Below are 20,169 nucleotides of genomic sequence, written 5' to 3' on the forward strand. Positions count from 1 at the left end.
TAGACTTCGGTATGGTATGCAATACTGGGCCTGATCTTTGTTGTATTACTTTGTTTTGGTATGTATGCAATTGTTACTGTATTATGACACTTTCGCATGTCACACTTGTCCTCTGGTTGTGACCTGTGCCGTGTTCTTGCTGTATGTCGGTTGGACCCGCCTTTGGGTTGTGTGCGTTGTTGTGCGCCTCTGCCCACCGCGCATCCAATCTTTTGTTATTTCCTTGTAAACCAGTGACCTTCATTTTTTTTTTTTTTTTTTTTTTTTTTTTTTTTTTTTTTTTTCAAGACGCCATCCATGTCCTACGCAGAATCAAACCCAGTTTCAGTGGAGATGCTGTTGTTCTCGGGTCGGGAAAACCCCCCTTTGTGAAAGAGGGTGGCTTGCCTGATCTCGATCGGATGGTAGAACAAAACAACCCCCGATGCTGTATCTGCTGTGCTGGACCGTGACGCGGGATGAAAGTTCAGTTCGTTTTGACGTCGGACAAAGCCCATTCCTTTCTTCTTTTTTTCTTTTTTTTTCTCCCCAAATGGGGCCTGGATAACTAGGCTAATTGGTTGATTGCGTTCCCTGAGGGGAGAGTCTAGAGGCTGGCTCGTTTAGAAAGCACATAATACTGAGAATGCACAGACAATGGTGATGTGCTGGTGATATCATCCCTTTGCCATTGGGTTCTAGGCCGGCATGAATGGGTGGACATGATAATACTCCGAAATGATGGCGATCGCCAATAGAGTAACCGAGTAAGCCTTGCGGGCCTAGATCCCCCGTTCCTCCCTCCCTAAAAGTAACTTTTTAGGCGGCTGTGTTTTGCGGCGATTGCGAAGTATCTCGTATCTAGGCGGCTAGGCTCCGGGATCCCCGCCCCCAACTAATTATCCGCAGTAGTTAGGCACACGCAAGTTACGGCAACGCGTGAATGGTGCGGGCAGTTTCAACGCGCTGGCCTCCTTGCAGTACCGCTGGCGCCAACAAACGAACCTCCGACGTCAACGGAGGATACCTTACGTTCAGTACTTGTTTTTGACTTCTTTCTGATGGTCTACTCCTGCAGATCTCCTGATATGTCACTTTGACGTCGCTCTCCATGTCTGGTTCGCCGTCCAAGAAGCGCACCACGAAGCCCATCCACGAGTTCTTCAAGCCTTACCTCAAGAGCACTGTTCCCGCCAAACGACCGTCACCCTCGGCCCCAGAACGAAAGCGAGAGGAAGCCGAGTCCTCACGCAGAGACGACACCAACAAGGCGACACCTACCACTCCACGGGCAGGAAAGCGGACTACCGATCACTATGCAACAAGAACACCCCCCTCAACCGTTCTGTCACCCAAGTCGGCGCCACGCTCGCGCACCTCTCTGTCCATTCGCAGCCGAACCTCGCACTCCAAAGATCCGATAGAGCCTCCCTCAACGTACAAAAGGGCCCCCAGATTTGACGCGGTCGCCCTGGAGGAAGAAGAGGATGGTGACACTTCCAAGGGTCAGGCCAATCGCTTCTCATTCAGCGATTTGACAAGCTCGACCCAAACAGTCGTTAAGGACGGCAAAGTGATTGAGGTCCTCGACTCGGACGAAGACGACAAGGACTCGTTGGAGTCGCTTGAGGATTTGTTTCGGAGGAGACAAGACGGCCGCAGAACGTCGCTGTCGTCCATCCTAGAAGCTGAGGCCAAAGCCGAGGCCGAGCGGATCAGGATGCTGAATCTATTCACGTCGGGTCGGTCAGTTCCCTTGGTTGGTAGTGCCAAAATACGGGCTCTGCGGGCGAAAGAAATGGCACACAAATTCGACATTTCGAGCCTGATGGACGATCACTTCAATGATAAAGAAGTGGAGAGCAAGGTCTCGGCAGCCCGAGCAGACTTCGAGGCAGCTGCTCAGGCCGCGAGTGGGGAGGGCAACCTCAGACTCGACAGGACGCTTCTAGCGGCCGTTGCGACCACGGACGATGATGAACAGAAAGTCGCGAGACTAATGGACGCCCTCGACCGCACGGAAGCTCTGGCATCTGAGCCAGTCTTCTTGGTCTTCGGAGTCAAAGGGTTGAATGACTGGCACGATCAAGATCCGTATAAAGAAGCCTTCCCCAAACATGCGATTCCAGAGCACCTCTGGCGAGAGGGCGATGACGATTCTAGGTCAAGAGCCTATGTGTCCGGCTACATGGCTGACCTCGCGGCAAGAGGCCTGATTTCGGACGATGTATTGAACTGGACCTATGAAAACGTCATATCTGAGCCACAAGACGACCTAAGACAAGCGTATATCCAATGCTTGAAAATTGCGAGCCCGTCCTGGACAAGGTCCAATATCAACTCACAGGCCGTCACGAATGTCTTCCGGGTGCTAGGGGCGGATGACACCAGTCTTCTGCCTCTCATTGAGATCAAGCGCAGGCATAGACTCTTGAAGGAGCCCGTGCGACGCGACCCAAAGTACCTTCTTGCCCTCCTGGATCTCTATCATTCCATCTGTGCGGACATGGACCTTTCGACACTGAGCAATCTGACTTCTGTCGTCTGTCGGCTTGCGATCGACAGCGAGCTGACCAGCGACGGACGAATCTCTTCGAGTATTGAGGCGATGCTGGAGAGACTTCTATCACTTCCTGATGTGGGAACGAGGTCTTTTCTTGCCGATCGAGTCGTATCTGACATGGGTCAATATTTGAAAGATGCTACTTTGCAAGCACAATTACTCTCTCATATCTTACCTACTTCGCCTACCGCATTGCAGGTACGCATCCTTCTTTCGCAGATCTTTCTTCTTGGTTTCGACAAAATAAAAGGAACTGGATCCAGCGCCCCCAAGATTTCACTCCAAAGGCTAGCTGAGCACGTATCCAAATCCCCCGACTTTGATACACGGCGGCGGAAAGATCCGAGCAAGATAAACTACGCTGCCCTCCGCGCGCGCACTCACATTCTCGACATTGCCATCTCGGACGGCGGTCGACCGGCAGAATTTGCCTCTCGCGCGGATGAAGCCTCGTTCAACAAATCCGTTGATCATCTCGCCAACGCCGTGGAAGCGACCCTCGTCGCCATCATCGACACTGGCGCCTCACACATGACCCGTACAGAGTGCAAGGACGTTTTGCACGCACTATATTGGCGGTTACTGTACAGTGTGCGGACGGAGTCGAGGCCCAAGAGACACATCTTTGACGGGAAGGCGGGCAAACTGAGGGACGCCGAGGAACTCAGGGTCGAAGAGCGAGGCAAGGACTTTATGAGCCGCTTTCTAGAGAAGACCAAAAAGAAACAGCGAGAATGGGACAAGACAGCCGAGAAGACCACGTCCAGGGAGGATGGAGAAATGTCTCCTAGGAAAAACGGGAGATCACTCCCTTCCACTTCTCCCCCGACTTCTGACGAGCCTTCAGAGACCGAGAAGTCGATCCGCAGGCAACTGGGCCTGGACGACTGAAGAAATCCAGCTTCGGGCCTTCAGCTTCCGACCCCTGCAGTCGAAGGAGTATCACGTTTCATGGCTCGCGGCTCACGGCTCAAGCCAGGCATTAGTTGTCAGTCAGTCCCTGCCCTCCCTGTGATGGATGCATGGAGTTTTGAAATGGTCGTGTCAAGTTTTACTATTGAGCAAGGCGTCGGTCGAGGGTGTGGTGTATTATTATCAGGTATTACACGCATGGGCATAGGCATGGGCATAGGTATGGGCATAGGCTTAGGAAGGATAAATGGATGGATGGATGGATGGGATAGAACCAGGGTTTAACGATTGATGATGCCGCCGCCGCCGCCGCTACCGCCGTCTTTGGCTAAAACGGATTCTGAATAGATGAGATATGCAGTTCACGGATGAGACGGTTCTACAGGGAAAGAAGTTTGACTTTGAACCTCGTACTGAGGGAAAAAGAAAGCTCTTCAATACGCTCGCATTGTATTTCGCCCGTCAATCCCAACCGTACATACCCAGTAGTGATAACCCACCTCCCTTACTGTCTACTGTGCGTGGCGATGCTGTCGCCTCCAATGCGAAGTCTATCACAACTGCCCCGTCGTGCATGTGGAACACGCTGATACCCTGCTGCAACGGGTGCAGACACCTTGCGACAACAGAAACGTCTCCATTTAGAACATAACCCTGCTGCTATTGCATCCAGGCCTTGCCTTTCAGTCGTGGAACTTCCGGTTCTCGTTCTCGCCGAATAGAGTCGCTCTGATGCTGGGAAGCGCCTCGGTCTCGAGCATGTGCAGTCTCTCTTCGAGAGTGTTGTTCAGTTCGATCTTGCCGGCACCACCAAGGAGAAAGACACCGCCCGCCCTGTACATGCACGTTAGTCAAAGAAATAGCCTCCGTGGCCGGGGAAACGTACGAGTCATCTGGTAGCCATTCCTTCTCGTCCACTACAGTCTGGACCTCACTCCCCATGTTCTCCTTATACTCTGCCGCGGCCTTCTTCGCAGCACTTTGCACCTTGTCTTTATCTGCCTTCCGACACCGCAAGATCACCTTCTTCTCGCAGAGCATATACAGACCCTCCAGAATCAGCCCTTTCAGCACTTCCTCGTAGTTCTTGCTCTTGGCCCCTGCGTCTGCCAGCTTCTTTCTTGCTTCCTCGAACAACTTATCCAGCAGCTCCTGACGGGCAGAGAGAACCTTTATCCTTGTCTTGTTGGCCATGGTGGAGCGAGTGATTTGCTGGGACATGGATGCCTGTTTGAACTTCTTCTCATACTGGGTATCAATCGCGGCAATCTCCTCGCGGACCAATTTCGACTTCTCAATAGCGAATTCCTCGTCCGCTTTCAATTGGATCTCCCGGGCTTTTTCGAGGGCTTCTTGACGGATGAACGCTGTCATCTTCTTGAGCTCGGCGGCGACCTGCGACCTTGGTTACTAGCTGTGGAGGGGCATATCGGGGTGGGAGCAAAGAGCATACCTGGTCGTCCGAGAGTGCGTGAGACGACATGATGGCGGCTGATGTAGGTGTATTATTTGCTGAAGTGAGAAGTAGAGAGTTATTGGGTGTTGATTCGAGGATAGATGTAGTGTCAGCAGTTGTTATCGCAACCTGGTGCTGTTCGTGTCTATATCGTTGTTGAGGAGTATGCGGATGGGATAGAAGGGACTGGAGCTGGCGTTCCTGCAGACAAGCTCGGTTCAACAATTTGCCGTGAATTAGAGCTCCGTCGAGAGGATTGAGATGGTACTAGAGCAACACGAGAGGTTCACTTCCAGATGGTCAATGCAAGGCTGTAGCAGCAGGTAGCTACCAAGTTGCTGGTGGAGAGTAGTGAGCCTTGTGAGCTCTGGTGTGGACGGCGATGGCACCCGCGGCCAAGTGATCACCGCGAAGGAGCGAATCGGTGACTTCATCCACCGCCAGAAGAGGCCCTCGTGGCCCTGCGTCCTGCGCCGCCCTCCTCCTCGCTTCCACCTCACAACATCCATACTGTCTCTTATTCTCCACGACGGCCGCCCTATAACGATGAACATTCCCAACCGCTGAATCACCATCCCTACCACTTCTCATGCACAGAAGCCCAAGATGAGTGGCTCAGTTGAGCTGCCCTCACGAATGCGCTTCTGCCCATTTCCTGCTTCGCTTGACCGCCATGGGCCAACTCGGTGACATCTCGCCTCAGGGCACTATTGCTGTACGCCCCTCCTATCCTTTCCTCCTGTCCTGGCTGACCTCCAAGTTAGATCGGAATATTTGTCGGCCTCTTATCCACCTCCGTCCAAAGCCTGGGTTTGACCCTCCAGCGAAAGTCACACCTCATCGAAGATGCGAAGGATCACTCCGAGCCGCGGATTCCTCCCTATAAGAGACGGCGATGGCAGTTAGGCATGTTGATGTTCATCGTGTCCAATCTGGTGGGCAGCACCATTCAGATCACCACGCTGCCTTTACCCGTGCTCTCGACGTTACAGGCTTCTGGGCTTGTGTTCAACACCGCGTTCGCCACGCTTTTGCTGGGCGAACCCTTTACCCATTTCTCTTTCGTGGGCACAATCCTTACGTGTTCGGGTGCAGGTTTGATAGCCACGTTCGGAGCCATTGGCGAACCGGCGCATAACCTGCATCAACTGCTCGTTCTCCTCGGCAAGTGGAATTTCATCGTCTGGATGGTCGGTACAATGTTGGTGGTCGTGGCCACCATCCTGTTCGCTCATGTCTTGAAGATGTGGTCGTCTCATAAGCGAATCGTGGAAAGTCTGCCAAAGAGCGAAAGGCCTCGAGAAGGATCCAACAGTACCGACCGCCCTCGGATGCTCTCTCGGTCTTTCACCGCTCAACTACCTCAACCGCTGAGACTACGTGTCAGTCGTCTGCGGTTAGCCCGCGGCCTGTCCTATGCTCTGATATCTGGTATTTTGTCTGCACATTCTCTTCTTGTCGCCAAATCGGCGGTGGAGCTCCTTGTCCGGACCATTGTCGACCATAAAAACCAGTTCGATCGATTCCAGTCGTGGCTCATACTGGTCGCGCTACTATTCTTTGCCTTGACGCAGTTATATTACTTGCACCTTGGTCTTCGACTATGCAGTACTAGCGTTTTATACCCATTCGTGTTTTGCATTTACAACATCATTGCAATTCTAGACGGCCTGATTTATTTCCAACAAGGATCGAGATTGAGTTCTCTTCATGCGGGGCTGGTGGCGTTGGGTACTGTTATACTTCTTTCTGGAGTCCTGGCATTGTCTTGGAGATTGGATGATACGACACCTGCAGAGGCGCCATATCAGTCGCCCTCTCCACGAACTCCGCTTACACCAGGAATGGGAATATTGCGGTCGCCCGTGGACGAAAGAGCGCCTCTGCTATCAACAGGACGAGCTAGAAGCCACACGACTGGTTCACGACGATCAGCCGATGAGCAGGCACAGCTAGCTGTTAGCCGTGCTCGCCCGCCCGCGCTTTCAGTTCATGCGCCGCCCGATACCGACACAGAAGGGATCTGGGCAGAGTTAGACGACCAGGAGCGGCAGGATGACTACCTGGCGTCGCTACCTCGAACGCCGTCTCCTTTCCTGACCCATAACTTCAAGACACGTCAAAGAGGCGACTCGGTCTCATCGCAGGCTATTTCGACGGGAAGCGGGCGCGACTCGGACTCTTCAAGAGCGGTTCCGACGAAAGATCAAAATATATCCTCGCAAGGGGCAAAGAATGTCCATCGGAGGCGAAGCAGTGCCCCAGGAACTGGTGGTCGCGAGACCACTCAGTCTGGCCTTCATACTCGTCACAGAAGTACATCCATTCGCTTTGCCGACGACACAAGCCGGGAAGCCGATGGGAACGACCAAGATCAAGCTGGACGACAGCCTGTTCGTAGTCGATATGATTACGGGGCCACAGAAGACAAGGCAGAACACGGGCTCTGACCAGGAAGCAGCTTCGAATGTGTCCACGGTTCCCGGGACTGAGTGAGTGTGCACCTGGCCGGACACAGGAAGGGCAACTACAGAAACAAAGCGCCACCACCAATGTGATACATTTTGCTTCAGATATAGATGCCTCGAGGTCGACGAAATCTGATTTGGAGCGTTTTACGTGTTTCCATTAACGGCCGTATAGAACCATGAAACTCAAGACCCAAAAGGGGGTTTTCCCTCTGTCTTTGATCCCGTAGTGACCGGAGATCTACCTATCACTTCCCTTTTCTTCTTTCTTCCTTCCTTCCTCCTTCCCTCTTCCAAACAATCCATCGTGTTTTGCAGCTATGCAAAACCACATGTGTTGAAGCGTTTCCCAGTCGTGAGAACGAGGGAGAACAAGATAACAGGACAGCGGGACAGCGGGACAGAGCTGGGCTGTCAACGAGGCGAGTTCCTGGACATTGCCAGATCTTGCGCTTTTCTCTTGACCCTCTCACTCCCAGGAGGTGGAAAAGAAGGGAGAGCGAGCCGGTGTGTGATCGCCATCCTCTCCAGAACCAGCTGAGAGTGTGTGAACAGTGCGTGGCCATTTAGCCTAGACCGCGAGATTTCATCATGCTTGATTCCAAGCCTCGTGAGAGGTGTAGTAGAGCAAGATGTCTCTGGGGGGTATAGCGGCCACCGCGTCACATCGCCATTCTCGTGTTGTACATGAGAGGCTGCGCATATTATGTCAACGGCGGCTATATATGGTTGCGCACATATGGTGGCCACGCCAGGAGGGGCCTCGAGTCTCTCGCATTATTGTGGTGCAGGGTTCACTTCGCATTCTTTTTGGGCACCTTCGTTGCGCTCGTTGTGCGAACCGAGACCGCACTTGTCGTCAAGTCACTCGACGAAAGCCATAGTCCCGACCCATTCTGGACTTGCCCTGGTCACAACTTAGAGGCGGATAAGTAATGCGGTCTCGTGTCGTATCTCAGCTCCTCCATATTGCACTCAAATGGCCAGAATTCAGCCATCCTTCCTTACCGGCACAGGGCTGTCCGTCATGCCTGTCCGGTCCGTGGCCTCTCCTTCAGTATCACTGCCTCCCGTCTCGTTGGCATCGTCCGAGTCCTCGCTCGACTCGTCCCAAATCTCTCTGCTCTCCCGTTCCACTCGTCTCATGGCACCTGCGACCTCGTCGAGTTTGCTCACTACGTCCAGTACGCCCTTGTTGACCTGCGAGAAGTAACGATCATTGGCCTCGCGTCGCTTCCTTGCGAGTTGAAGGTCACGCTCTGTTTCTTCTTCGAGGTTCTTGTCATTCGTAAATGCGCTAGGCTTCCCGTCTGGAGACGCGCCATCCTTGCCTGTCGCAGGCGAGGCCGTCGTGCCGGTTCCAGGGCCTGTCCCCTTTGGTCGTTGAGTGGCCGCCGTTGCAGAGGTCTTGCTGTCCAACGTTGCGCTCAGATTCGACTCTTTCTGCGAAACAATATCAAAGTCATGGTCTAGCGATTCATCCGCCTCAATCTTCGCCCATGTCTGCGCAAGAGATAGTTGGGCAGTCCGCAATTCTTCCAATGCTCGCAAATGAGACGACCCAAACACGTGGGAAGTGTTCATGGCCGAGATCTCTACGTCTGCAAGGGTCCTTTGCATTTCTGCCCAGAGCTGTTCGGCGCGCTGATCATCCTCATCTGTGCCTGCGGTAGGCCGACGCAGCTGGGAGGGGGAGGTGCCGGAGAAGGATGAAGCAGGAGGCACTCGAGACGGACGGATGATCTTTCGCTGCCCATGTTGGGCACTGCCTTCGGCCTCGGCGGGAGGACGATCAGTCGGGAGAACGAGGGATATATGCGACGCATTCTTAGACGGAGGGCCTTGGAACAGGGCTGGAGGAGGAAGGCGGTGCGTGGTCGTTCGAGTGGTGGTGGTTGTGAGCTTGGGTCGTTCAGCACTGGGCGTTGCGGAGGGAACTTCAAGTTGTCCCGGTTTTCCTGCGCTAGATGCCATGACTGTGTAGGGATGATTGGCAGAGAGCCGTGCCCTCGCCGCTACTGTAGAGGCTATATGTCAGTTGACATGAAAATGATCAGCCAAACATCGTGTATAAGACTGACGAAGATGGGTACAGACGGTCTGCCGAGAACTTGCACGAGGCTGAAAGTCGAGGTGGGGAACAGGACAACTGCGCACGAGAGCAATTTCGCTCCACCGTACAGGACTTACTGCCAGTTCTCACCGCCTTTCACTCTTGGCAAAGCGCACCAAACTTTCTTGCGAATTCTCAATATCACCGTCGCTTGATCCACGATTCCTCAGCACCCGTCCACCTCACCCGTTTTATCGATCGTCTGCTTGTCACATCAGCCAGTACGTACAATCTCCTACACCCCGTCATTGCAGAGACCACGACGATGCACAAGAAATCTCTGTGCAATAGCGCTTTTCCCCTTCGCCCCAGCCAGCACCTGAAGAACCCAAAATCGTTCTGCATTTTAATCACGAATCCCTAGAAAGCTAACCCATCTTGCCTTCAGAAATGACAAACAGAGGCAAACCCCGTGGTCTCAATGCCGCGCGCAAACTCGTCGCCGCCCGCAAGGAGGGTCGATGGGCCGATCTGCACTACAAGAAGCGTCTCCTCGGTACCGCGTACAAGTCGTCGCCCTTCGGTGGATCCTCGCACGCCAAAGGCATCGTGCTGGAAAAGGTCGGAGTCGAAGCCAAGCAGCCCAACTCGGCCATTCGGAAATGCGTGAGGGTGCAATTGATCAAGAACGGGAAGAAGGTCACTGCTTTCGGTATGTTCCATCTACTCTGCCGAAAACCAAGAGGACGAGACTTTGTTGTTGCAAAAAGAGGTGGACCAAACGGGATAGATGGAAGATGAAGTGAAAATCATTCCCAGATTGATGGAGGAAATAATTCAACATTCAAGTGGGTTTTTGCTGACCGTTGATGATACTACCTCTAGTGCCCAACGACGGTTGTCTCAACTTCGTGGATGAGAACGACGAGGTCCTCCTGGCCGGTTTCGGTCGCAAGGGCAAGGCCAAGGGTGATATTCCCGGTGTCCGGTTCAAGGTTGTCAAGGTCTCCGGCGTGGGCCTGAGCGCTCTGTGGAAGGAGAAGAAGGAGAAGCCCCGATCATAAAGCATAAGGGAAGGGAAGGCGGTGGTCCCAATCGCGTCGGTGTGGTGGTCCCCAAGAGCTTTTCTGATGGGGCCACGGGAAGGGGATGTTGATGTTGCCAGGCAGATTGATGAAGAGAGGATACACACACACACACACTCCTGCTCACGACAACGCGCACACGGGGCCGTTTCTCTGGTTTGCTGTGTCTGACATGTGAGAAATACTCAGTCGGCATAAACGGATGGGATGGATGACTTTTGAAAGACAAAAAGAAATCACTCGGGAGTCCAAATACCCATTTTTCACACACACATACACAAAAACAAGAACTCTCTCACTGTATCCCCTTGCCCCGAGGGGTTGCTTTGCCACAAAGTGGATAGAGCGATATGGGGAGTATTGAATCAAGCAATGTTTTCCAAAAAGAGAGCTGCGCGTCGTCCAGATAAAACCCGTCTAGTAGTGAAAGTCCGTTTGATTACCCATCCTCCTCCCCATTGCGACCCGATACTTCCTCTCTCACGTCGAATACAAGAATTAAAAGACGATATTGTCTGTGTATTCCGCCAAAAAGCAAAAGCATATAACTTTTTCGTCGTATTTCCTTCACCGACAAACCACCCTTTTCCCCGGGTTTGTTTTTGCTTAGTCTCTTAACGAATGTCAAACGCCATCACTCGTGCTTTGTTGTGTTGTCTTCATACCCTGCTCTTACAGCCCTATAGAACAATAAAAGTGTTGCGTGTGAGATCGTTGTTGAAAAGAAGGCACGGGTAGAGGCCGCGACGATCCACGCGAATCTCCAACCCTGACGGTGAAGTGATTAACCACCCAAGTCAATGCATCACATCCATGGCCTCTCGCTTGGGCTCGTCGGTATCGCTCTTAGCGTACTTGCCCTTTCTCCCCCGAATTGAGCCCAGGGGAGGCGTCTTTAACCCGAATATGTCACTCTCTCCGTCATTGCTGATAGGGCTTCTAGCTTCATCATCCTCGCTTCCTTCTGGACTGGGCGCCTGGCTGTCGCGAAGAGCCCGTTTGCCTCGCATCATCTGTTTAAAAACCAATGTCAGCAACAAAGGAGGCACGAGATGGCACTTTGTCTCTGCTTACCCATGACTTGACACCTCCAATCAATCCCAAGCTGTATCCCGCGGCAAAGTCCTCGCTTCTACTGAGTCTGCCAGGAGAGTCGCCTCGCTTCTCTGGGTTAATGGCGTTCTCTAACTGTTTCAATTGCTCGACGGCAGTCATGCCACCGCTGAGGGGACTCTTGAGAGCTGAATCGCTCAGTTGTCTGTTAAACGGAGCCGGACTCGCGGGTCTGGAGCTGGCGTTGGTCCAGAATGATCGGAGATCCCGCGAGATCTCTCCTCCGGCTGTGACCCAGTTGGACTTGACGCTGTCTCTCAGCTCTTGCATATGCCTCTTGAGATCAAGTTCGTTCTTCTTGAGCCAGCTGATGTTCAGCTCCTGCCGGCTAGTGCCTCTCTTGAGCTGGCGAACGATATACTTTTCATAGTCTCGGACAATCTTCGTGATGATTCCGGTTGTCGAGACACCCTCGGTTCGCTGCGTGACGAGAAACTTGCCCTCCTTTTTGATGGGTGCATAGATGTCGTCCCCTTCATCGGCGCCATAGGGCTCGTCGTCGTGGGCTACATAATCAATCTTATGCTTTTCCAGGAACTCCGGTGTCACAATCCATGGGCAGTTGGGAATGACTTCGTCGACCCATCTGCAGTGGCGAAGCGTCTCTGCTCTCTCTGCTCCGGTGAGCACGGTCAGACCTTTGCGTTTGTGTGTCTCGGCATCTCCCGTAACTCCGACGATAAGATAGGTGTCTGGGAACGCAGTTTTGGCTTGTTCAAGCTGGCGCATGTGTCTTCGCAGAGGGAGTTAGCACTTGCATGTCCACAGAGCAAACGGGCGAGGAGGCCTACCCAAGGTGAAAGAGGTCAAAAACTCCGTCGGCATAGACTCTGACAGGCCTACCCACGGGTGGTGGATTGGTCTTGTACCCCCCAACGGGATCTCTCATGCCTGCCTTTGGTACATCCTCCATTGTCTCCCGGCCCTCGTTGACAATGGCCTTTTTCATGGCACTTGTGACGGTCCGTTGCCTTTTCCTGCTTGTTTCCTCAATTTCCTGGCTATCCACGGTAGTGCTTGAGGGCTCGCCGGGATCTTCCTCATCGACACCATCTCTTTCCATCACTCCATTGGACTCGACGGGTTTGGCAATGGACCGAGTGCGAGCTCGCTTACTGGGCGGCACTGCGCTGTCAATAGAATTACTCGAGGCATGTTTGCGGTTTCGCGGATTGTTTGAGGGCGCATCGGCCAGCTCTTCGCCTGAGGCGTCGCGCGACGACGGTTGTTGGATATCGGTTGGGGCGACTGTCCTTTTCCGCTTGACGGAAGACGTAGAGGATGGCGACGACATGTCAGGAGGATTGTTCTGAACTCCAGGCCACGTTTAAATTGATACACGCAGTCTCATATCAGGAAAGTGAGTAATAGGAGACCCTGTCGGCTTGGGGAGGCGAAGAAGCATGAGACAAAAGTTCCAAGCAAGTTGCCAAGCTCCACAGTGAGAAACAATTTCGGGGATTGTGAGAAGCGAGAAGGAGAAGCACGTTTGGAGTTGCGTGATAATAGTCCAGGTAATTTTCAAGATAAGATTCCAACTAGCACGGCGCTCCTATGGGTTGAAACCTCGCCCCCCTCCTCGACAAGGTTACAACAAGTACAGGTAAAGTCAAAGGCACTGGGAACAAGAACGAGGAAAAAAGAAAACCTGTTGTTGAGCTATGCCGTCAGAGGTTCGGTAATTTGGGAAAGCAAATGAGGAACGTGGGCATGTGCCTCGCAATTGTCGCTACTATTCGTCATCCACCAGTCATGAAGGGAGAAGCTGCTGGTCAAAACGTCATCTTAATGACACACCAGGTGCACACGCTCAAGACGGACAATCTGGGCCTACACTGCGCCATTGGGTCAAGGGTGTAACTGGGCCAGTTGCTGCCAGGAAACATGTCGGTTAATGAATCATTGGTGGTTGTGATGCAGCGCTCAATAGAACTCAAGGTAATGCCCCTTCCCACACGGTGTATATAGATAAGAGGTACAGAAAGTGGCATCATTCTACCATCGTACCCACTGCCACTGTCTCGTTGCGCGACGGTGTCAGAACTGGGTCGCATCCATAAAGGTCCTTCTGCACGCTCTTCCACGTAGATCTAAACCAGTATCATGCATGCATGCTAGGACTCTTCATCAATACGCTGACGGCAGGGGTATCTTGCGTCGGGAAGAAACTGGATCTGCCTTGTCTGGTCTCGCTCTGGCTCTCGCTCTCGTCGTGCTCTCGTCTCGCTCTCGTACTTGACTTTCAGACAGCAGCCTTCTGGGTCGTGTCATCCGCGGGTCCTGTGTTCTCTGCGTCTTTGCTGCTGTCCAAGGTATCCTGCTGACTTGATGGCTTCGTCCCGTCACCGGCCGACTGGGGAGCGGGGGTGCCTTCTCGTTCGCTTCGTGCAGAGTCGACGTCCGATGTGTCCGGAGTGCCCTTCTTGACCTGGTTCGCCGCATCTTTATCTTCCTCGCTTTGATCGAACATTTCCGCATCGTCTGAATCGGTCAGGACCTCTGTTCCATCCCCGAGCAAAATGATCCTACCACTCCGACCCCCAAACCCTCTAGATCGGTGGTCTAGATCAAGCTCGTATTCGTCTGGACTGTCATGATCGAATTGATGTCGGACACCTGGTCCACGGAATTCAGCTGCGGACTGTTAGACAAGATTTGGCCTCTTGGAGATTAGGGTTGGACTTGCCGTACTCTGGTGGCGCGCATGGTCCCTCTCCGTCTGCCACTCGTTTACTGATCATATCATACCATTCCTCTTTGCTTTTGCCGTTCAACAGACCGATAATAATCATGGTCATATTGTCGCACCCCACACCTCCAGTCTCACTGTTGGACGCGAGGCAGTTGTCCATCATGTTCTCGCAAATGAGCTGTAGCTCTTGTTTGGCAACAATGCCTCTTCGCACAAACTCGATTACGGCCTGCGAGGATTGACAGTCCCATATTCCTGGTTCATCATCAGCCACACTCAACACGGTCCCAAGGGATTTCAGCAGGGCGGTCTACCGTCGCAAGCAATCACCAAAAACTCATCATCCGGTGAGATTTCGTGTGTAATCACATCGGGAAAGGCTGTGACAATCTGCTGCTCGGGAGAGAGGTCGGCGCTCTTCTTGAATTCGAAATCTCCTATGGCACGTGACAGGGCGAGATTGCCATTGACCCGACCAAAGTCCACAAAGCCTCCAGCGGCACTTATACGGGCTTTCTCGCCTGTCTCTAGTTAGCTTGTTCAAAGGCAATACAATCGAGTGGTGTACCTTCGTTCTGGGGTTTGTGATCGTAGGATAGCGGCTTCGCTCTCCCCTTGACTCCAAGGACAGTGCGAGAGTCTCCTGCGTTGGCCTGGCATTCGTGAGTTAGGGCATGAAGTGATTGGAACATGCTGTACGCACCACCCATATCTTGTCTTTTGATATGATCCCGACGGATGCAGTACATCCAGAGACCTCATCTTCGTAGCGAGCATCTGAATAATCCTTTAGTATCCGGAAACGGGTGTTTGGCGGGAGAGGCACCCATACCATTGAGGATTGCACGATCGGTGGCGAGGAACCCATCCTTTAAGGCTTGCTCAATGTCTCCTTTGGAGAACGCATCTTGCTTTGCGACAATTTTATGGATATTCTCTCCAGCAAACTGCGCGACTTTTTCCCCACCATGCCCGTCGTAGACACCAAAATACGATAACCTCTTGTCTGGCGGGGAGGGCTGTTTGGACTTGCCACTTCCCTCGGGCTGTAGGTCGAGAACTGCGGCGTGTGCGTCTTCCATACTTATACGCCATCCTTGCATTGCCGAGAGGCCATAGTAAACACAGTCATCTGCACCGCTATCGGATATCTGTCACCACAACTTGTGTTAGCTGCCTTGCTCAAGCACTTTAGACGACTGAAGTAGAAGAGAGAGAAAAACTCAGCCAGAAGCGGGCCTGGAGGTCTTCGGGCTCTGGATCACGCGCAGGCGCGAAAGGTTTCTCGCCGAGCAAACATGGGGCAAAATGTATAATCTGTGGCACACCTTTTCCACAACGGGCTCTGACAGAGTCTGACCCATGCTTGTAGTTCTTCAACTTGGGACTGGAATTGGAGGTGACGGTGCTCATGTACTCCTCGCACACGATGGCATAAGCTGGCTGCGGTTGAGGCGGGTTGAAAGGCAGCAGAGGGAGGACAGGGACGGGAGGAGGCGCAGGCTCTGCAACCTGAGGGAAATATGCAGCGTCTGAGGAATACCCCGAAAGACGCTCTCTTATTGTCGGCGATCAGGATGTCGCGGGCAGAAACCAGCGACTTTGTAAGTTTGAACAGGAAAAAGGATAAATTCAAATCTGAAAGGTGGGCAGGCGACTCTGAGGAACGAGGTTCTGGGTGCCAGTTGGTGCCAGGGCGAGTAAATGACGATAGATTCAAGAAGCCCACCCACTACAACCGAATTCACTTAGTAAGAAGGGCGATGAGACCTGCACCCTGAGAGCCCCTTGTGCCGGAATGCCAAGCCCCCGTAGGTATCGACCCTAAAATACATACAAAGGAAACATCAACGTCCTCCTGCGCCCCAGCCTCATCGACGTTTTCGGTCACTACGTCTATCTACCCACTGCTGCCTAGCAGAGGTTTCATACTTTGGATAGACGGTTGACTGCCGCATTCGTCGTCTCTAGCAATCATACAAATCGGAAACTCCCTCGTCGGCCCTCTTCAGATCTCTTCATTGCGCCCTTATGGCTCCTCACATTTTCTCGTGAGTGCGAAATGAGGTTCAAAGGCAACCGTGGTGAGGATTGCGAGCCGCGATTAGCCAGCCCTCGTTGCGTATCAGGTTCTGTTTCCTCGGCTGACGGGGCTTTGTCCTCCAAGTAGCTGTCTGAAGAAGTGATCGATTCAAACTGCCCGCTGCTCGCAATGCTGCGCTGTTTCCTCAGCACAGGCGTGTTGCCATTGTGAGAGGAGATAAAACCACCGATTTGAGCAGATTCGTCGACCTCATGCTCAAGGCGGGACCACATCGACCACGAGGGCTCGGGAAAATCTTGGGCGTCTATTGCCTTAAATTCTCTAGCCATTGGTGTTGGTGTTTGTGGATTTTGCTTCGCCAGCGCTGCGGTGTTCCGAGCCCACTTGTATCGCGGTGACACCAGCAGCCGTGCCGAGCCTGCATTCGAAAATCTTGCAGACCCTTCTAACCTAGCCCGTGCCCGTTCGGTATGCCATCTTTGACGCTGCTCCTCAAAGGATAGAGGCTGACTGCTATCTTCCGGGACCATGCGCATAAAGGGAACTGGACTCTTTGTCCGAACACCGGTCCTAGCAGCGGTCGCTCCATCCACCGGGGGTGCCGGGAATGAATCCAACACCAGCGTAGTCCTTCTGCAGTCATTTGATAGACTAGAGGCCCAGGTGTTCCGCCAGGACGTCTGATCTGTGTTGACATCAGGGGGGATGAGAATGCCGCCACCATGTCCGGCGCCACTCTTTCTGTCAGGCAAGCCTACCACGGATGGCATCATGCTTGACTGGGCAGTGATGGTCGAGTTCCTTTGTTGACTCTGCAATCCTGCTGCCAATGAGCTGCTCTGGATTGCTGGGGCCCAAGGCATCGACAACCTCGGGTTGGTCGGCAAGAATTCGAACGCAGGACTTGCCGTCCTGTCAAATTCTTCAATGGCTTCAGGTTGGGGAGCCACAACACTTCCAGGAGTGAAGACTTGTGTAGTACGATGCTGCGTAAGGGGATGTGGGCGTTTTGTGCTTGATAACCCCTGCCTAGAGTTCTCCAAACACTCAGTAGACTGCGCAGGGTTCGGTGTAGAGAGATTTGGAGGGCTGATATGCTGGTTATCAGGTACATGGGCAATGGTTTCGGCATCTTGTGCAGATTGACTCGATGGCTCCTGTGAATGCCCATCGGCACGATCCGAGCCCTCTTCGAATGATGCGATGTTGCTTCCTCTGTTCTTCCTTCTCCTTCTTAGACAACACAGAACCAGAGAAACCGCGAGCAGTACTCCACCAACGGAAAAGACACAGGCCAGTACGATATGCAGCAGATGGTTGTTGGATGTGTTGCCATGCGGAGAACTCATTGCACGCTCAGATGCTTTGCTCGTGCCACTAGCTCTGGAAATCGTCGGTGACGTCGTAGAATGCGTTGGTGCCGTTGCAGTAGCGAAGGGTTTCTGAAGGACTTGTATAATCACGTCTCCCGTTGCATTTGTTGATGCGTTCGCGAAGGTGATGGAAACACTGAGTGTCTGTCCGGGTAGATCTCGGGGCACTGACCCTGAGAGAGCCCAGGTTTGAGCATTAAAATCAAGCCATGCTGATGCATTACCTAGGATCGCGACAGCTCGGACCCAAGGAGAGTAGGTTGGAGAGGTCCAGTAGTATGAAAAGTATTCCCCGGCTGTTACATTGACGACACCTATGACTCCAAGAGAAACACTTGAACTTCCAGTATTCTCGAGAAAGATGGTTGCATTAGCAACATCATGATAGATATCTGTGACCGTGATAGTGATAGTAGTGCTGACAGAATCATCAGGGGTACCACTTAAAGACAGTCCGTTTCGATCCAGCTCTGCCCAAGCCGGGACATCCACATCTATGCTGTCAATCTGATCGTCAGTGACGGGAGCCCCGTTGAGTGTGATCAGTGGCCGGAGTGGCAAAGTTTGAAATCGAGTACCAGTTGAGATGTTGGCGATTTGCGTGGCGGCTGAAAATGCCAGTATCCTCCGGCTAATAACAAGTTGAAAGTCAATGGCCAATTCCGCAAACCCAGGCACATTCGAAGCGATAAGTCTCAAGCCGTACGTTTGAGACCCAGCTAATGAGGATACCAACGCAGGAGTTATGCCAGAGAACTCGAGCTGATCTTCATCGAAATGCACCCACGGAGGCAAAGGGGCATTGCCGGCCGAAACCGCGTAGTATCTTGTCTCGGGCGTGGCGCCAGTGAAGGTTTGCGTTTCAAAGGAAACATGAAATGGCTGCTGTGGCTGCGCAAGTAATGAACTTGGTGGGGAAATGAGGCCGCTTTCCTCTAGTTGAGGCAACAGAGGTGTGCCGAGTGTTAGAGTAGGAGATTCGAGCACAATAAGTGTAATGCTCGCTGATAAATCTCCCGTAGGGTCTGAAGCGACCAGTTGCAAAGTTGTTGTGCCTACATCGCTGCTGTCTGGGACACCTTGGATCAGCCGAGAAGGGCCGTCAAGATCGAGCCACTTTGGGCCATGTGTGATTGTGTAGGAAATCTGCGGAGCGTTCGAGGTGAAAGTATCGGCGGAAAATACAAAGTTGTATGGTTGCGATACGTATGCAACTGGTGGAACTTGAGAATTGAGCGGGAAAGCGAGTTCCGGTGCGGCCGTGATGAGATCGACAAACACGGTGAGCCAAAACGCCAACAGTGGCTTATTGATTTCTGTGAGATACATTCAAGTGGCTCGACTGGAAGTCTGAATTCATGCCGTAATAGGGCAACCCGAAGCTGCTGGCTATATGTTGTCAAAGACCAGTTGCACAGAAGACGATTTCCATCGCAGGTCTAGACGCGGTTGACGCGACATGGCGCGGTCGCGTGCAATTTATGATATTCCCAAGGGGTTGGGTGAGGGTTTAAGAGAATTGATGGCATCTGCAAGGGATACCTTGGATGAGAATGTGGAAAGCCCTCTGTCCAAGAAAGTCTTCCGCATCAAGGCTGCAAAGCTCGGACCATCTTGACTCCATTCTTACCGGGTGAATAGTAGTCGTTGATCGTTTCTTGCACGACAAAGCCGCACTTGGTATAGAGGCTCCTAGCAACCTGATTCGCTTCGTCGACCCAAAGATCGATTGCGCGACAGGACCACCGTTTCGAGTTTTCAATGATCTTCAGCATCAATAACCCACCTATGCCCTGGCCTCTTGCGGCCGGTGCCACGCAAATTTTGTGTAGAAGTAGTCGGTGGTTCCATTTCACCACAACAGCGTAAGCCACAACAGAGGGATTTCCTGCTTGGTCCGAAAGACCGACAATTACTTCCATGTTACGCTGGTGAAGAAGCTTGTCGCTGAATGGGAACGCTTCACGAGAAGTAAATACCTTGCGTTCCAGAGTCTCTATTTCATGTGAGATACGTGGAACAGTAGAGCGATGGAGTTGTCGGAGGTTATGGAAAAGAGGATTATTTCGGCACGAGGGATCGTCCCTTTGACTTCTTGCAGCCTTGCTGAGCAGGGCCGAATGAGAAGCTGCAGTTCCATCACAGCCCGAAGTCGCATTGATGGTTGCAGCAAGCATCCTGGAACACAAGGACAGATTGACTGAAGAAGAGTCGCGTGCTACTTGTGCCGGGTACAAACTGTGAAGTCCGTGGAAGTCCAAGGTCAAATAGCCAAGCACGCTAATACTATTTGGTTCCAAAAGACATGCCAATTTTACCTCCTCCGCTCTAGGTTCTTGGGTAAGACACTTTTTTACTAAAGCAGCAACTCAAGTGCACTGAGTACAACCACGACTCGGGAGACGCGTTTCGAACAAACCGCAGTGACCGC

At 52.6% G+C, this 20,169-nt stretch overlaps 7 protein-coding genes across 7 annotated transcripts; 3 read left to right on the top strand and 4 right to left on the bottom strand.

Annotated features, from left to right (window-relative positions):
• Nucleotides 1–1,090: 1,090 nt before the first annotated feature.
• On the top strand, nucleotides 1,091–3,433 carry AYO21_07105 (hypothetical protein; the record flags this gene model as incomplete). Its single annotated transcript, XM_022657062.1, has 1 exon — nucleotides 1,091–3,433. The coding sequence occupies one exon, from the start codon at nucleotides 1,091–1,093 to the stop codon at nucleotides 3,431–3,433; it is 2,343 nt and encodes a 780-aa protein (XP_022510551.1).
• A 704-nt stretch (nucleotides 3,434–4,137) lies between these two features.
• Nucleotides 4,138–4,937, bottom strand: AYO21_07106 (hypothetical protein; the record flags this gene model as incomplete). The annotated part of the gene is made up of 3 exons (XM_022657063.1): nucleotides 4,138–4,288; nucleotides 4,341–4,849; nucleotides 4,908–4,937. The coding sequence occupies 3 exons, from the start codon at nucleotides 4,935–4,937 to the stop codon at nucleotides 4,138–4,140; spliced, it is 690 nt and encodes a 229-aa protein (XP_022510552.1).
• Nucleotides 4,938–5,583: 646 nt separating this feature from the next.
• Nucleotides 5,584–7,360, top strand: AYO21_07107 (hypothetical protein; the record flags this gene model as incomplete). Its single annotated transcript, XM_022657064.1, has 2 exons — nucleotides 5,584–5,625; nucleotides 5,675–7,360. The coding sequence occupies 2 exons, from the start codon at nucleotides 5,584–5,586 to the stop codon at nucleotides 7,358–7,360; spliced, it is 1,728 nt and encodes a 575-aa protein (XP_022510553.1).
• A 1,008-nt stretch (nucleotides 7,361–8,368) lies between these two features.
• Nucleotides 8,369–9,352, bottom strand: AYO21_07108 (hypothetical protein; the record flags this gene model as incomplete). The annotated part of the gene is made up of 1 exon (XM_022657065.1): nucleotides 8,369–9,352. The coding sequence occupies one exon, from the start codon at nucleotides 9,350–9,352 to the stop codon at nucleotides 8,369–8,371; it is 984 nt and encodes a 327-aa protein (XP_022510554.1).
• Nucleotides 9,353–9,881: 529 nt separating this feature from the next.
• AYO21_07109 (40S ribosomal protein S23) lies at nucleotides 9,882–10,495 on the top strand (the record flags this gene model as incomplete). The annotated part of the gene is made up of 2 exons (XM_022657066.1): nucleotides 9,882–10,143; nucleotides 10,317–10,495. 2 exons carry the CDS (start codon nucleotides 9,882–9,884, stop codon nucleotides 10,493–10,495), a joined length of 441 nt encoding a protein of 146 aa, XP_022510555.1.
• Nucleotides 10,496–11,313: 818 nt separating this feature from the next.
• Nucleotides 11,314–12,923, bottom strand: AYO21_07110 (hypothetical protein; the record flags this gene model as incomplete). Its single annotated transcript, XM_022657067.1, has 3 exons — nucleotides 11,314–11,529; nucleotides 11,591–12,362; nucleotides 12,421–12,923. 3 exons carry the CDS (start codon nucleotides 12,921–12,923, stop codon nucleotides 11,314–11,316), a joined length of 1,491 nt encoding a protein of 496 aa, XP_022510556.1.
• A 948-nt stretch (nucleotides 12,924–13,871) lies between these two features.
• AYO21_07111 (hypothetical protein) lies at nucleotides 13,872–19,915 on the bottom strand (the record flags this gene model as incomplete). The annotated part of the gene is made up of 9 exons (XM_022657068.1): nucleotides 13,872–14,263; nucleotides 14,364–14,576; nucleotides 14,636–14,842; nucleotides 14,890–14,974; nucleotides 15,025–15,098; nucleotides 15,154–15,461; nucleotides 15,682–15,833; nucleotides 16,365–19,054; nucleotides 19,369–19,915. The coding sequence occupies 9 exons, from the start codon at nucleotides 19,913–19,915 to the stop codon at nucleotides 13,872–13,874; spliced, it is 4,668 nt and encodes a 1,555-aa protein (XP_022510557.1).
• Nucleotides 19,916–20,169: the final 254 nt, after the last annotated feature.

This window comes from Fonsecaea monophora (assembly GCF_001642475.1).
Source record: "Fonsecaea monophora strain CBS 269.37 chromosome Unknown Scaff53, whole genome shotgun sequence".
In the NCBI taxonomy this organism is placed as follows: domain Eukaryota; kingdom Fungi; phylum Ascomycota; class Eurotiomycetes; order Chaetothyriales; family Herpotrichiellaceae; genus Fonsecaea; species Fonsecaea monophora.